Raw genomic sequence first — 17,610 nt, 5'->3', positions numbered from 1 at the left:
GCCAATAAATAATAAAGCTAAATCTACAAATTCAAATGTTGTGTAGAGTGTGTAAAAATATAGCATACAGTATACACACACAGAGATGACAGTGGGAGAACAGATGGCTTTTACTGCCTTCCCCCCAGTTGCATTCCAGTGTTTCAGGTGCAGGGTCGGAGGTCAGCAGCCAACTGTTTGATCAAACAAAAGATGGTAAATCACCCGGGAGGAACCACAATCTGGCCAGAGCCGTACACACCAGTGCACACCACCGCAGAGACTGCAGGATGCAGAACTGCCAACAGTAATATGGTGATGCTGCGGCTTGCTATAAAGTGCAATCTGGTAACACGCTGCTATTTCAGTTCTGCGCTAAGTGTTTATGATCTTGCCGGTTATGTTCCCCATACTGAATAAAAGCTGCATAATGCCATTGTCAAGTCTGTCATTGAAACATACATATCCGATTACCTCTACACAGGGAAAACAGTGCATGGTGATAGAATTACAGGGAGATCACCTACAGAATACACAAGCCTAGGGCTCCATGGAAGGCAGGGATTTACCTTGCTTGCCAGGGAAAGGCATGGCTGGGGGGAGCGTTCCGGACTCTCCAGTTTAACGATAGAGATGAATTCAAGTTTCGGGGTGTCATCGTCACTGGCATTGCAAAGAGACAGCGGGTGGAACTATATGGAGAAAGAAATAAACATTTTAGGAATATACCCGGGAAAGTTCCTTACAAGAATAATAAATGGCCCCTATTAAATAATGCAAGAACATGCTGAAGTGATACAGTTATTTTGCAGGGTTAAGATAATAGGAAAGTCTGAGCTTTACAAAGTGCAGACACAAAGCAACAATAACACAGAAGAACATAATTTTCTTATGTACTAGTAAGATTAGCTTGGAGGAACCTTAGAGCTCATCCATTTTGGGATATGAATGTAGCATTTAGGGCAGGGGTGGCCAACCAGTCAGAGGCAAAGAGCCAGCAAAGATCCATAGTAAAGGGCAAGAGCCACTATCATGCAGGCGCGCGCACAAAATGGGGGCGTGGCCTAGTTTTCACAAAGCCACACCCCATTTTTGTGCGCGCACCTTTCGGTATGGACATTTGTAGGAGTATGACCTTGGTATAACCCCGTTCTTAGTTATGTTGTACAGTGCCACATACATATAATGCCCCAGTACAGTGCCACATACATATAAAAAGAGACTGTAGATTAACACAGAGCAACTTCTAAGCCTTAGAAGTTGCTGTGTGTAGGGCAGCGGTGGCCGGGAGCGGATCGAGCCGCATGCGGAGGCTGTAACACACTACCCGGTTTTCCCCGGATGGCAAAAAGCCGGACAAACTTTGACCGGCTTTTTGCCATCCGGCAGAGTCTTTCACGCACAACGGCTTTGAGCCGTGTGTAATGCTGTGCGCATGCGCAGCAGCAGACACGGCTTGGAAAAAAAACAGTGTGTGTGAAAGCTCAGGTTCACACACACGGTTCTCTGCCTTCAAAGATGGCACGGCCCTGGCCCAGCAGCCGGACCTTCCAGTGGATATTTCCGGCTGCAACCCGGCAGCCGGGCCGGGCAGTGTGAAAGGACCCTACCCCTTACACTGTTAATTACAATACCGGCACGGGAAAAAGCCATCCGGCTTTTTCCCGCCCGGCAAAAGCCGGCAAGTGTGTTGCAGCCCTTTGGGCAGAGGTACCCAAAAATGGTCTGCAAGGCTCTAAAGGGCCCTACTCACTGGCCGACCCGCCGCCGAGCTGCCCGACGGCGGATACGGCCGACGAGCGACCCGGCGGCGGGGGGGCAGTGACGGGGGGAGTGAAGTTTCTTCACTCCCCCCGTCACGCGGCTGCATTGAAGTGCAGGCAAATATGGACGAGATCGTCCATATTGGCCTGCATGCACAGCCGACGGGAGACCAGCGATGATCGAGCGCGGGGACGCGCATCGTTCATCGCTGGAGTCTCCACACTGAAAGATATGAACGAGTTCTCGTTCATTTATGAACGAGATCGTTCATATCTTTCAAAAAATCGGCCAGTGTGTAGGGCCTATAAGTATACACCTAAAGATCCGTCCAATCTGTCTGGTCAGAAATAAAATCTGGTAATGGATGGGAGCAAATGATAATCAACCATTTACTCCCAAATGCTGGAAAATGGTAAAAAATGATTGTTTGGATACATTTGTTAATTCAAACAGATTTAACCAATTTGTCTGAATGATCATTTCTGTTTTCAATCGCTTGGGAGCCAATGGTTGATTGTCATTTGCTTCCATACATTACCAGATTTTTGTTCTCACCAGACAGATTGGACAGATAAATCTGCCAGTGTGTAGTGCAGGTTTAATGAATATCCATGCTTGGGCACAGGTGGCTTAATTAGTAACACATTCAACTTGATCTAACCAGTTCAATCATGGATATCCTTAAAATCTAGACTGTTCGGGTACCTTAAGTTTTGGAACCAATGACCTAGGTCCTATATCTTCTGGTTGGCCGTGCTGCATTGTACAGATGTGTTGACTCAGAATAGGGGAATATAGTCACATTAGCATTCCAGTCGCATTACTAGCAACACAGAATCAGGTCCATAGTAAGGAATAAATGTTATAAGTGTGTACAGTATTTGGATTTTATGACCTTGTACCTGTCACTTACACACAGCAAAGGCAGTCATTCTGTGGGCTAAACCAGCCCACGTTCAAAGATGATGCAACCTATAAACTCCCCGTCAGTACAGCTGTGGCAAAGTATCGGTACAGCAGGAGCGAATCTAATGCAGAGGCACAGAGTGCCGCAGTTATGGCACTAGTTCAGAAGTGAATTGCTAGGCTTTATCATTATACATAATGATTCATCACACCAAATTGTGGCCTTCGCCTCTCAGGAGCTGAACATTGTCACAATGGCCTGAACGTTACAATATATATATTATATTTATTATTGTGGTAAGAGGTTTGTGTCGCACCACAATTACCCACATTTCTGTGGGACCAGCTCCCTTTGAAAGAGAGGAAAACAAGACCTGCTTGTTCTGCACCTGCACTGGAGATTTATAATTCCGGGCTTTCTGAATTGCACAGCTGCAGCTGGAGAGACAGGGGTCCGGGTTTTCCAGCTCACCCAGGGAGTCAGGTGCAGGAGAGAGGACTAAAACTCCCAAACACCCACAGTGCATTGCGCTGATGCCTATTAGGGGCCAGTGAGCAAGAATCAGTTTGCAGCACCAGGGACTGTGGACATTCGCCGTGCCAGAGAGCATGGCATATGTGTGGCTGCAAGCCTCTAAAGAGGACTTTTTATATTTGTGGTATTATTCTCTGTTTGTACCTGTATGACCAGGCCCAAGCCTGTGTATGTTGTTCTGCAGTGTCTGATGCCAGTAAAGACACTGTGTTGTAACCGGAAAACCTGCCTCAGAGTCCTTATTGCAAGTACCCATGTTACAATAATTATATTATATATAGTGTGCGGTCAGTATACCACTCGTCGGGTCCCGGCTGTCACAATACCGTCGCTAGGATCCTGACTGGGGCACCATACCGCTGCCGGTATACTGGTGAGGTAGGTGATTCCACCTCTATGGGTGTCCACGACACCCATAAAGGGAGTATAGAACCAGTGCGCTCAGCCCCCGGTCGGCATTCCGCCGCTCGGAACACTGATGTCGGTATACTGAACTTCGGCATTCCGTGCAGCGGGACACCATATAGATAGTGCAATGTAAACGTTTACTAATAGAGGGACAGTGTAGGCGGGTTACTTGTGGCGCTACATGGACATAATAGGAAGAAAGAGTCAGGATGTCCTCAGACAATGGGGGTAATTTAGAGTTGATCGCAGCAGCAAATTTGTTAGCAGTTGGGCAAAACCATGTGCACTGCAGGGGAGGCAGATATAACATTTGCAGAGAGAGTTAGATTTGGGTGGGTTATATTGTTTTTGTGCAGGGTAAATACTGGCTGCTTTATTTTTACACTGCAAATTAGATTTCAGTTTGAACACACCCCACCCAAATCCAACTCTCTCTGCACATGTTATATCTGACCCCCCCCCCCCCCCCCCCCCCCGCAGTACACATGGATTTGCCCAACTGCTTACTAATGTGCTGCTGCGATCAGGTCTTAATTAGGCCCAATGAAAACATCATGTATAATATAATTACTAAAGGCTCCCATATACACTCCAATCCATCAAGACAGACTGTCTGGGCACTTTTACTCAGGATAGCAATATTTAGTGTATAGAAGGAAGACAGACAGCTACATTTGTGTCTCAGAGTTTAAGCATACGCGTATATAATACAGCGAAACTGCCAATATCTTATTATAACTAGGTACACATGTACCCTACTTGTACACTATTGCTGCAGTCAAGCCAAATATCCCTTCTCTGCGCGTTCTGTGCAACTTGGCTTGCGCTTAGCATCTTTTTCACTATTTTTGTTTGAAATATGAATGAATAGCAATGAGACAAAACCGCTTCATGAGACTGCACTGATTATTTGGATATGCGACACTTGTGTATGTATGTGCGACTGAGTCTAAATCACACTGCGAGTAAGACGCACATTTGAGCAAAAAAAATGCAAAATGGCACTACACCCCTCACGCTAGGCGTCTCGTGCCGCGTGGCGTATTGAGGTTAGGTATACGATGACACATCAGTAGCTCTTGGACGGCCACGGTAAACCAGCTATATAAACACATGGGACAGCCGTAATCCTCATTAAAATAAATCACAGAATTAAGGTACATTCTCATGGAGCATGTTGCTTCTGCCATGATCACTGTAGTCATTAATGTATGTGGCCTAAGTTCCCAGACATGGATCATAGTTCCAAACAATTAACTCTTAAGAAAGTTGTTTGTTTTATTGCTAGTGACCTGCAGTGCAAATGCTCATTGTGAGCAGGTCCGCTAGATAAATGTATAAGCAATGCTATAACCGAGCATCTAACTGCAGATATGCAATATCATATTTCACAGGTGTAATAAAACAAAAAACACAACATAATAATACAACAGCGATATCTTTTTGTGAGCTTGATCAAGGACAGAAACAAACATTACATGAAGTGTGGAATTAGAAGAATGGAGACAAACTAGAGACTTAGGGGGACATTTACTAAGCAATGATAAGAGCGGAGAAGTGAGCAAGTGGAGAAGTTGCCCCATCAACCAATCAGCAGCTCTGTATAATTTTATAGTATGAAAATTATAGATGTTACTTCAGTGCTGATTGGTTGCTATGAGCACTTCTCCACTGGCTCACTTCTCCGCTCTTACCACTGCTTAGTAAATGTCCCCCTTATGCCCAGATTGATCAAGCCTTGGAGAGTGATTGGTTGGCACTTTATCACTCTCCAAGGCTTGATCAATCTGGGCCTAAGGGGGACATTTACTAAGCAGTGGTAAGAGCAGAGAAGTGAGCCAGTGAAAAAGTGCCCATAGCAACCAATCAGAACTGAAGTAACATCTATAATTTGTACACTATAAAATTATATAGAGCTGCTGATTGGTTGATGGGGCCACTTCTCCACTGGCTCACTTCTCCGCTCTTATCACTGCTTAGTAAATGTCCCCCTGAGGCCCAGATTGATCAAGCCTTGGAGAGTGATAAATTGCACGGTGATAAAGTGCCAACCAATCAGCTCCTACCTGTCGTGTTTTTTTTTTTTTTTTTTAATCATGTGGCAGGTAGGAGCCGATTGGCTGGTGGGAATGTGAGATTTTTATTTTTGGATAAGGGATACTAAACCTGTAATATACTAGTATGATTACAAATAACTTGCTCTAATCTCCATATCACGCATTTCACCTGTATGTTCGGCACAAGTTATCAGTGGATCACTATGCTGTGCTATGTTAATTTTAGCTTGCTCAAATAAGAATTTACTCACCGGTAATTCTATTTCTCGTAGTCCGTAGTGGATGCTGGGAACTCCGTAAGGACCATGGGGAATAGCGGGCTCCGAAGGAGGCTGGGCACTCTAGAAAGATCTTAGACTACCTGGTGTGCACTGGCTCCTCCCACTATGACCCTCCTCCAAGCCTCAGTTAGGTACTGTGCCCGGACGAGCGTACACAATAAGGAAGGATTTTGAATCCCGGGTAAGACTCATACCAGCCACACCAATCACACCGTACAACTCGTGATATGAAACACAGTTAACAGTATGAAACAATAGAGCCTCTCAACAGATGGCTCAACAATAACCCGATTTAGTTAACAATAACTATGTACAAGTATTGCAGATAAACCGCACTTGGGATGGGCGCCCAGCATCCACTACGGACTACGAGAAATAGAATTACCGGTGAGTAAATTCTTATTTTCTCTAACGTCCTAGTGGATGCTGGGAACTCCGTAAGGACCATGGGGATTATACCAAAGCTCCCAAACGGGCGGGAGAGTGCGGATGACTCTGCAGCACCGAATGAGAGAACTCCAGGTCCTCCTCAGCCAGGGTATCAAATTTGTAGAATTTTGCAAACGTGTTTGCCCCTGACCAAGTAGCTGTTCGGCAAAGTTGTAAAGCCGAGACCCCTCGGGCAGCCGCCCAAGATGAGCCTACCTTCCTTGTGGAATGGGCCTTTACAGATTTTCGGCTGTGGCAGGCCTGCCACAGTATGTGCAAGCTGAATTGTACTACAAATCCAACGAGCAATAGTCTGCTTAGAAGCAGGAGCACCCAGCTTGTTGGGTGCATACAGGATAAACAGCGAGTCAGATTTTCTGACTCCAGCCGTCCTGGAAACATATATTTTCAGGGCCCTGACAACGTCTAGCAACTTGGAGTCCTCCAAATCCTTAGTAGCCGCAGGCACCACAATAGGCTGGTTCAGGTGAAACGCTGACACCACCTTAGGGAGAAACTGGGGACGAGTCCTCAATTCTGCCCTATCCATATGGAAAATCAGATAAGGGCTTTTACATGATAAAGCCGCCAACTCTGACACTCGCCTGGCTGAAGCCAAGGCCAATAACATGACCACTTTCCACGTGAGATATTTCAGATCCACGGTTTTTAGTGGCTCAAACCAATGTGATTTTAAGAAACTCAACATCACGTTGAGATCCCAAGGTGCCACAGGAGGCACAAATGGGGGCTGAATATGCAGCACTCCTTTCACAAATGTCTGAACTTCAGGTACTGAAGCTAGTTCTTTTTGAAAGAAAATCGACAGAGCCGAGATCTGTACCTTAATGGAGCCCAGTTTTAGGCCCATATTCACTCCTGCTTGCAGGAAATGCAGAAATCGACCTAGTTGAAATTCCTCTGTTGGGGCCTTTTTGGCCTCGCACCATGCAACATATTTCCGCCATATGCGGTGATAATGCTTTGCCGTAACATCTTTCCTGGCTTTAATAAGCGTAGGAATGACTTCCTCCGGAATGCCCTTTTCCTTCAGGATCCGGCGTTCAACCGCCATGCCGTCAAACGCAGTCACGGTAAGTCTTGGAACAGACAGGGGCCCTGCTGCAGCAGGTCCTGTCTGAGCGGCAGAGACCACGGGTCCTCTGAGATCATCTCTTGAAGTTCCGGGTACCACGCTCTTCTCGGCCAATCCGGAACCACGAGAATTGTGTTTACTCCTCACTTTCTTATTATTATCAATACCTTTGGTATGAGAGGTAGAGGAGGGAACACATAAACTGACCGGTACACCCACGGTGTCACTAGAGCGTCCACAGCTATCGCCTGAGGGTCTCTTGACCTGGCGCAATACTTCTCTAGTTTTTTGTTTAGGCGGGACGCCATCATGTCCACCTGTGGACGACCCCATTGATTTACAATCATTTGGAAGACTTCTGGATGAAGTCCCCACTCTCCCGGGTGGAGGTCGTGCCTGCTGAGAAAGTCTGCTTCCCAGTTGTCCACTCCCGGGATGAACACTGCTGACAGTGCTAGTACATGATTCTCCGCCCATCGGAGAATTTTTGTGGCTTCTGCCATCGCCGTCCTGCTTCTTGTGCCGCCCTGTCGATTCACATGGGCGACTGCCGTGATGTTGTCTGACTGGATCAGCACCGGCTGGTGTAGGAGCAGGGATTTTGCTTGACTTAGGGCATTGTAAATGGCCCTTCGTTCCAGAATATTTATGTGAAGGGCAGTCTCCTGACTTGACCATAGTCCTTGGAAATTTCTTCCCTTTGTGACTGCCCCCCAGCCTCGTAGGCTGGCATCCGTGGTCACCAGGACCCAGTCCTGTATGCCGAATCTGCGGCCCTCCAGAAGATGAGCACTGTGCAGCCACCACAGAAGAGACACCCTGGTTCGTGGAGACAGGGTTATTAAACGATGCATCTGAAGATGCGATCCGGACCACTTGTCCAACAGGTCCCACTGAAAAATCCTGGCATGGAACCTGCCGAATGGAATTGCTTCGTAAGAAGCTACCATCTTTCCCAGGACCCGCGTGCAGTGATGCACCGATACCAGTTTTGGTTTTAGGAGGTCTCTGACTAGAGAAGACAACTCCCTGGCTTTCTCCTCCGGGAGAAACACTTTTTTCTGGGCCGTGTCCAGAATCATTCCCAGGAACATTAGACGTGTCGTGGGGACCAGCTGTGACTTTGGGATATTCAGAATCCAGCCGTGCTGGCTCAGCACTTCCTGAGATAGTGCTACTCCCACTAACAACTGTTCCTTGGATCGTGCCTTTATTAGGAGATCGTCCAAGTATGGGATAATTAAAACTCCCTTTTTTCGAAGGAGTATCATCATTTCCGCCATAACCTTGGTAAATACCCTCGGTGCCGTGGAGAGTCCAAACGGCAGCGTCTGGAATTGGTAATGGCAGTCCTGTACCACAAATCTGAGGTACTCCTGGTGAGAATTGTAAATGGGGACATGCAGGTAAGCATCCTTGATGTCCAGGGATACCATGTAATCCCCCTCGTCCAGGCTTGCAATAACCGCCCTGAGCGATTCCATCTTGAACTTGAATTTTTTTATGTATGTGTTCAAGGATTTCAAATTTAAAATGGGTCTCACCGAACCGTCCGGTTTCGGCACCACAAATAGTGTGGAATAGTAACCCCGGCCTTGTTGAAGTAGGGGTACCTTGATTATCACCTGCTGGTAATACAGCTTGTGAATCGCTGCTAGCACCGCCTCCCTGTCTGAGGGAGCAATCGGCAAGGCGGATTTTAGGAAACGGCGGGGTGGAGTCACCTCGAATTCCAGCCTGTATCCCTGTGATACTATTTGAAGGATCCAGGGATCCACCTGTGAGCGGGCCCACTGATCGCTGAAATTCCTGAGGCGGGCCCCCACCGTACCTGGCTCCGCCTGTGAAGCCCCACCGTCATGCGGCGGACTTGGAAGAGGAAGCGGGGGAGGACTTTTGTTCCTGGGAACCTGCTGTTTGCTGCAGCCTTTTTCCCCTGCCTCTGCCTCTTGACAGAAAAGACCCTCCTTTTCCCCGCTTGTTTTTCTGGGACCGAAAGGACTGAACCTGATAAAATGGCGCCTTCTTAGGCTGTGAGGGGACATGGGGTAAAAATGCTGACTTCCCAGACGTTGCTGTGGAAACTAGGTCGGAGAGACCATCCCCAAATAATTCCTCCCCCTTATAAGGCAAGACTTCCATGTGCCTTTTGGAATCTGCATCTCCAGTCCACTGGAGAGTCCATAAGCATCTCCTAGCAGAGATAGATAATGCACTTATTTTAGATGCCAGCCGGCAGATTTCCCTCTGTGCATCTCTCATGTATAAGACTGAGTCTTTTATATGGTCAATTGTTAGCAGGATCGTGTCTCTGTCTAACGTGTCAATATTTTCTGACAGTTTATCTGACCACGCAGCGGCAGCACTGCACATCCATGCTGACGCAATAGCTGGTCTGAGTATAATGCCTGAGTGTGTATATACAGACTTCAGGATCGCCTCCTGCTTTCTATCAGCAGGTTCCTTAAGGGCGGCCGTATCCTGGGACGGTAGTGCCACCTTTTTAGACAAACGTATGAGCGCTTTATCCACCCTCGGGGGTGTTTCCCAACGTAACCTATCCTCTGGCGGGAAAGGGAACGCCATTAGTAGCTTCTTAGGAATTACCAATTTCTTATCAGGGGAAGCCCACGCTTCTTTACACACTTCATTTAATTCATCTGACAGGGGAAAAACTACAGGTAGTTTTTTCTCCCCAAACATAATACCCTTTTTTGTGGTACCTGGATGTAAATCAGAAATATTTAACACCTCTTTCATTGCCTCAATCATGCAGTGAATGGCCTTAACGGGCATTAAATTTGACTCATCGTCGTCGACACTGGTGTCAGTATCCGTGTCGACATCTACTTGTGCCACCTGAGATAACGGGCGTTTCAGAGCCCCTGATGACTTTTGAGACACCTGGACAGGCACGAGCTGAAGACTCGGCTGTCCCACAGTCGGCATGTCGTCAAATTTTTTATGTAAGGAGTCTATACGTGCACTCATTTCCTGCCATAATACCATCCACTCAGGTGTCTGACCCCCAGGGGGTGACATCCCTGCTAAAGGCATCTGCTCCCCCTCCACATCATTATCCTCCTCAAACATGTCGACACAGCCGTACCGACACACTCCACACACACAGGGAATGCTCAAATAGAGGACAGGACCCACAAAAGCCCTTTGGGGGGACAGAGTAAGAGTATGCCAGCACACACCAGAGCGCTATATATATACAGGGACTAACTGAGTTATGTCCCTAATAGCTGCTTTTTATATAATATACTGTATACAGTGCCAATTTTAATGCCCCCCCTCTCTTTTCCCTCTTACTGTACTGTAGAATTGCAGGGAAGAGCCAGGGAGCTTCCTTCCAGCCGAGCTGTGAGGGAAAAATGGCGCCAGTGTGCTGAGGAGATAGGCTCCGCCCCTTTTTTGCGGCCTATTCTCCCGCTTTTTATGGGATTCTGGCAGGGGTATTTACCTCATATATAGCCCCAGGGGCTATATATTGAGGGTTTTTTAGCCAGCCAAGGTGTTTTTATTGCTGCCTCAGGGCGCCCCCCCCAGCGCCCTGCACCCTCAGTGACCGGAGTGTGAAGTGTGTATGAGGAGCAATGGCGCACAGCTGCAGTGCTGTGCGCTACCTTGGTGAAGACAGGATGTCTTCATGCCGCCGATTTTCCGGACCATCTTCTTGCTTCTGGCTCTGTAAGGGGGACGGCGGCGCGGCTCCGGGACGAACATCAAGGCTGGGCCTGCGGTCGATCCCTCTGGAGCTAATGGTGTCCAGTAGCCTAAGAAGCCCAATCCGGCTGCAAGCAGGCGAGTTCGCTTCTTCTCCCCTTAGTCCCTCGCTGCAGTGAGCCTGTTGCCAGCAGGTCTCACTGAAAATAACAAATTCTAAGACTATAACTTTCTAAGAGCTCAGGAGAGCCCCTAGTGTGCATCCAACCTCGGCCGGGCACGAAATCTAACTGAGGCTTGGAGGAGGGTCATAGTGGGAGGAGCCAGTGCACACCAGGTAGTCTAAGATCTTTCTAGAGTGCCCAGCCTCCTTCGGAGCCCGCTATTCCCCATGGTCCTTACGGAGTTCCCAGCATCCACTAGGACGTTAGAGAAATTAGCATTTTGTTTGCAAATGCTTGTGCTAATGAGCCGTAAATTCTTTAAAAGTGTCCATACATGTTCACATCACCAAGCAACCAGATATGTTACATATGAAAAGACAATAATATGGCTGCATGTGGCTAATCAACCAACCGAATGTTAAATTCTGATGTGATTGAATCATTGGGGGGAATTCAATTGATATCACCACCCGATCTCTCATCTAAAGTGATGGGAGATCACAGGGAAGATATTCAATTGATGTCCGTTACTGCACCCATTAGTATTGGGTATAGCCACGTAAAGCAGCTAAATGCGACTAAACTAATGGGCGCGATCGTGAAAAGTGCTGTTTGGGCGGCCAAACGGGTCACTTTTTTCACATTTCAGCTCGCCAGCACGGGAGTCTGCAATCTGAAATGTGTCTCCCCATGGCTCAGCACACCCTGAATGGAGCAACAATTGAATTCCTCCATTGGACACCATCTAGTGGTTGCCGTGGGGAGAAACAGTTAAATGGTCTATTCATGAAGCAGTGAAAACAGTGGAGAAACAGACCAGTGGAGAAGTTGCCAATAGCAACCACTCACCATCTCCCTGACATTTTATAGAATGTACTTGATAAAGTCCTTTTCTCCACTCTTTTCACTGCTTTATGAATAGACCCCTAAATGCTACTACAGGTTGAGTATCCCATATCCAAATATTCCGAAATACGGAATATTCCGAAATACGGACTTTTTTGAGTGAGAGTGAGATAGTGAAACCTTTGTTTTTTGATGGCTCAATGTACACAAACTTTGTTTAATACACAAAGTTATTAAAAATATTGTATTAAATGACTTTCAGGCTGTGTGTATAAGGTGTATATGAAACATAAATGAATTGTGTGAATGTAGACACACTTTGTTTAATGCACAAAGTTATAAAAAATATTGGCTAAAATTACCTTCAGGCTGTGTGTATAAGGTGTATATGTAACATAAATGCATTCTGTGCTTAGATTTAGGTCCCATCACCATGATATCTCATTATGGTATGCAATTATTCCAAAATACGGAAAAATCCCATATCCAAAATACCTCTGGTCCCAAGCATTTTGGATAAGGGAGACTCAACCTGTACATCGTCCTGACCACCCCTTAGAGCACTTTCCAAATTGTTTCCGAGTTAACCTTTTTATTCAGTCTGTGTTTGCACCAACCCGCCTTGAGTGTGCAGCGCAAGTTCAAATGGGCGCAGAGATGATGGTCACCTTGTGTGGTATGCTTTGTATCCATAAGTTAATAAAGTGGCAGCAGACCAAGAGAAAGCACTCTGATCACCTGCTAGTAGCTTGCAGTACCAGAACACAGAAACAGAATGTGTATTTTCTAATTTATTTATTTTTTACATTTCAATTTTCAGATAGTTTTTCTGTTTCATGTTAGCAAATACAGGAAACAATTATTCAAAAAAAAAAAAAAAAAAAGTCAGTGACATATCTGTTGGACCTATCTGGAATAACCCCTAGGGCATTTTCCAACACTAAATGGCAAAAAGGTACAAGTCTACAACAAGACCGGGCTACACACTTCCTGTCTGACAGAAGAGATCTATTACTAACCAGAATGGGATGCTTATGTAAATGCTCAGAACTATTCTGTTAGCAGTATCTCTCACTTGAAACATACACACTCCATTTCAGTAGCGGCTCTTTGCACGGGCAAGCAGGCTTTTTGCCCGGGCCGCCGCTGTCCCGAGGGCACTACCGCAAGAGTCGCTACTGGTACCGTGCGGTGCGCCTGACGTCATCGCGCACTGCACGGCACTGTGGGAGCGGCCGTAGACGCTAGTGGTCATAATTGAGCTGTAGTGTCTGTGCGGTGTTATGGGAGAGACGTCATGACGTCTCTCCCATAGATCCGAGGAGCGGCAACGGCAGCAGCGGTCGGGAAACAGGAGCGGGGATGGTGAGTATTTGATTTATTTATTTTTTGTGTAAGCGGTGCTACTGGGGGCTCAGCTACAGGGGGCACAGTACTGGGGGCACAGTACCAGGGTCAAAACTAATGGGGTCAAAACTACAGGGAGCACACCTAGTGAGGGTACAGATACATGGGGCAAAACAAATGGGGGGCACAGTACTGGGCGCACAATTACTGAGGGCACAGCTACAGGGGCAAAACTAATGGGGGCACAGCTACAGGGGGCATAACTGACCACGCCCCTTCCCTAAGAAGCCACACCCCTATTCTTTTACGCACGCCCACGCCACGCGCTAACCCTGTTCTACCTATCGGGGGGGGGGAGGGGGGAAAGGAAACTTTCGCCCTGGGCGCCACAAGGTCTACAACCGGCCCTGACTCCATTGTGACTCTTACAGGGTAAGACGCAAAAGGTGCATTACTGGTGTGTCCCATAGCTGTGTTTTACATATTGCTGCATGATCTTTGAGACGTTTCTTGTTTTTCAATGTTCGAAGTACAGTAATCTAACAATAAATCAGCAGTCAGATTTCGATCAGGCATGAGGAGCCCTCATTGGGCATTTTAGTTCAACAACAGCTGAGCAGTGGCCGCAGTTTAACTATCTCTGAACAACATGACTGCTGTGGCTGTGTAGTCTTTACCCATTCCACACTTTTAAATCTTTAACGCACTATAATTTTCCTTTATAAAGTGGCCCATTAGGAGCAATAATCCAAAGAAGTCTGCAAATGTTATTTTGTTCCAGAGAGGCACATTTCCAATCACGTTTCTTTTAATCAATTAAAAACAAGAAAACGTATTCAAGAGAATGATACGGGTGTAGTATGGCTGGCCGCCGGTCAGCTTACAGACGCCGGGAACCCGGCAGCATACCGACGCCGGCGGGGAGGGGCGAGTGCAGCAAGCCCGTTGCGGGCTCTGTGGCGACCGTCTATTCCCACTCTATGGGTGTCGTGGACACCCAACAAATGGAAATAGTCCCGGTTGGTCGGCATGCCGACCATCGGGATAGTGAGGGGTCGGGATCCTGTAGGAGGTCATGTGACTGTAGGTCTCCCAACCGCCGGTCACATAAATACCACCCGAATGATACCACAACAGAATAGTGTATGAGGAATCACAGCCATGAAAATTACAATTTTGTGCAAAGATGATGAACTATAATCACAACCTGTCCCATTTTGCGTGTTCATGCATGCCATCCATTAATCCTCCATTTAAGCTGTGATATCTATGTGTTTCCTTGATTTAACTGGGCATAATCATGGCATAAGGCTCACAGAGCAAGCCCTAAATAATCAATGAAACACTTCTTGGAGAAAAAAAATATATTGATTTTTGCTCAAATGCAATAAAATACAATAAGCATTCAACATGTATTTAAACAGCAAACGATAGGCCCAGTATACAAACACACATTTATCTTGGATTAGTGGGTTTACAGGTTTAAAATACACATTTTTATTTAAGCTGTGGCACATCTTCAGGTGTATACAGATATCCATACAAATCATATGTGAGCGACTGATTCATTTTCAGTTGTCTACATAGAAACCTAGAACTTGACGGTAGATAAGAACCACCTGTCCCATCTAGTCTGCCCTGTTTTTAACCATTGTGGGGCAGATTTATTAAGCTTGGTGAAGTGATAAAGTGGAAGGTGATAACGCTCCAACCGTTCTCCAGGCTTAATACATCTGCCCTCCTATTTGATCCTTTATTTGTAAAGATATCCTTATGTAAGAGGTTCCCAAACACGGTCCTCAAGGCACCCCAACGGCCCAGGTTTTAGGTATATCCATGGCTCAGCACAGATGGTTAAATCAAATTGATTAAGGTGCTAATTAAGTCACCTGTGGCCAAGCATGGATACATTTAATACCAGGACCGTTGGAGTGCCTTGAGGACAGTGTTTGGGAACCTCTGCCTTATGTCTATTCCATGCATGTTTAAACTGCTCTACTGTCTTAGCCCCTACCACCTCTGCTGGAAGGCTATCCCACTTGTCCACTACTCTTTCTGTGAAGTAATTTTTCCCTCAAATTTCCCCTAAACCTACAGTACCTTCCTCCAGTCTCAGTGCATGTCCTGGTGTACTCATACTTGTCTTCCTTTGAAAAGTGTCCTCTCTCCTGGACCTTGTTAAAACTCTTGATATATTTCAAAGTTTCTATCATGTCCCCCTTTCCCTTCTCTGCTTCAACTAGATTTAAGATCTTTTAGTCATTCCAGGTAAGTTTTGTGGTGTAGGCCATGCACCATTTTAGTGGCTGTCTAAATGGGCTCCTTGGATCCATTATAAGTCACTGATGCTTCAATTAGATTTAGGGGTTAGTCCACTTAGCCGTGATGATCTTGCGGGTGCGAGTCATCGCAGCCACACTTTGCGGCAGCCCGATTTCACACAAAAGTGCTCGTCACCCCTTAGAGATCTGAGCTATTTTGAACAAATTCAGGCAGAATCCGGGATGCAAAGGGTGCGCGATCGGGTGCCGTTACCGGCGTTTAATCCCCGCGGCAACAACACTTCACATCCCTCGCAGCTAACTGGATTGACCGCTTGGATTTTAAGTGGTGAGCTGAATGATTCATCCTCTTGCAAGTCTGTAGATGCAATCCAGCTGGTATCTGGACTCAAGGTTGACACCAATAAGGTTGACAACACTTAGGTCGACACACCTTAGTTCGACACCTGAAATAGGTCGATATGGACAAAAGGTCGACATGGAAAAGGGTCCACGTGACTTTCACATTTATTTATTTTTTCTTCATTTTTTGAACTTTTTCACACTTTATGATCTATGTGGACCACAATTGGAAACGGTAACCTTGCCCGAAGTATGGCGAACGAAGCGAGCCATGCGAGGGGACGCTGTGCACTAACTGGGGTTTATGGTCACATTACGGAGACAACACCACCAAAAATCCCCATAAAAAAACTTGTTGACCTTTTGTCCATGTCGACCAATTGGTGTCGACCTAAGTGTTGTCGACCCCGAGTCCTAGACCCGATCCAGCTAGAGATCAGTGGATCCCTGCGGGAATTTCAGTTTTACAATGTGTTGCATGAATAACAATCTCCTTTTGTGAAGGCCGCACTCTTAAGCTGTTCGAATTTAGAATTAAATTCCCATATAAAATGCAGTTTTTGGACACGGATGTAATTATAAAAATTATCCCAAGTGTGAAAAATAAGGAATTGAAGAAAGACACATAACATTTCATCACCTAAAAACACTAAACCAATAATTAAAGTGTGAACTCGCCAAAATAGAATTATTAGACCAATATCACAAATGGTCCAGTGAATATCTTAGGAGCTCGGTCACAAATTCTGTATACAAAGGGAATATGGAGCACTGGTGTGTACACACACACACACACACACACACACACACACACACACACACACAAAGGCGAAAGAGGACACAAACGAGAAGGAAAGAAAAAGCCAAGCCAAGAGAGAAAGTAAGAGACAGAGAGGGGTGGAACAGAGAGAGAGAGAGACAGCTATGTAAGACATGGAAGAGAAGCAGAGAGCTGAGATTCTTAGCTCTCTCTGCCGTGACCTGCCTCTCTCTCTCTTTCCATTTTGTATTAACTGTCGGCCCCTTTAGTGCTGTTTGAACTCTTTGCAGAGCGTAGTTAACGATTGCAGGCAGTGTATGTCTTGGCTGCAAGCCCAAATTCTTACACACCCGTGGCACATTCTCACAGAAGCCAACATGCTGATAAAAGGAGCGCGCAGGGGCAGCCGCAGAGAAGCAGCAGAGGGAGGATTCCTCGTCTGAGCTCTGGACTAAAGTTGAATTTTCAGATTTTACTTCTCCTAGACTAGGCATTAAGGACACAGTAATCGTAGCACAAGTACTGCAATTGTGAGTTGTAGATGAACCGCATAATGGATTATGTGAAAAAATATAAAATTTTACTAACGGGCCATTAGCTTTCCAGTGAAAATCTCTACAGTGGGAATACTGGCTGGATATTGTATTGGCAAATACACGGAGATTTTATATATATATATATATATATATATATATATATATATATATATATATATATATATATATATATATATATATATATA

General features: G+C 46.1%; 1 protein-coding gene across 1 annotated transcript in view; it reads right to left on the bottom strand.

The window, feature by feature from the left end:
* The window catches only part of RNF43 (ring finger protein 43), a 96,369-nt gene that overhangs the window by 29,118 nt on the left and 49,641 nt on the right, over window positions 1-17,610 (bottom strand). Inside the window, exon 2 of the mRNA XM_063956199.1 lies at window positions 549-671. Coding sequence (XP_063812269.1) covers window positions 549-671 — 123 coding nt within the window. The remainder of the gene's footprint in view (window positions 1-548; window positions 672-17,610) is intronic.

Source organism: Pseudophryne corroboree, chromosome 2 (assembly GCF_028390025.1).
Source record: "Pseudophryne corroboree isolate aPseCor3 chromosome 2, aPseCor3.hap2, whole genome shotgun sequence".
NCBI classification, from domain to species: Eukaryota; Metazoa; Chordata; class Amphibia; order Anura; family Myobatrachidae; genus Pseudophryne; species Pseudophryne corroboree.
Note: the sequence above shows the minus strand (reverse complement) of the source record. Positions and strands in the feature narration are given on the sequence as shown.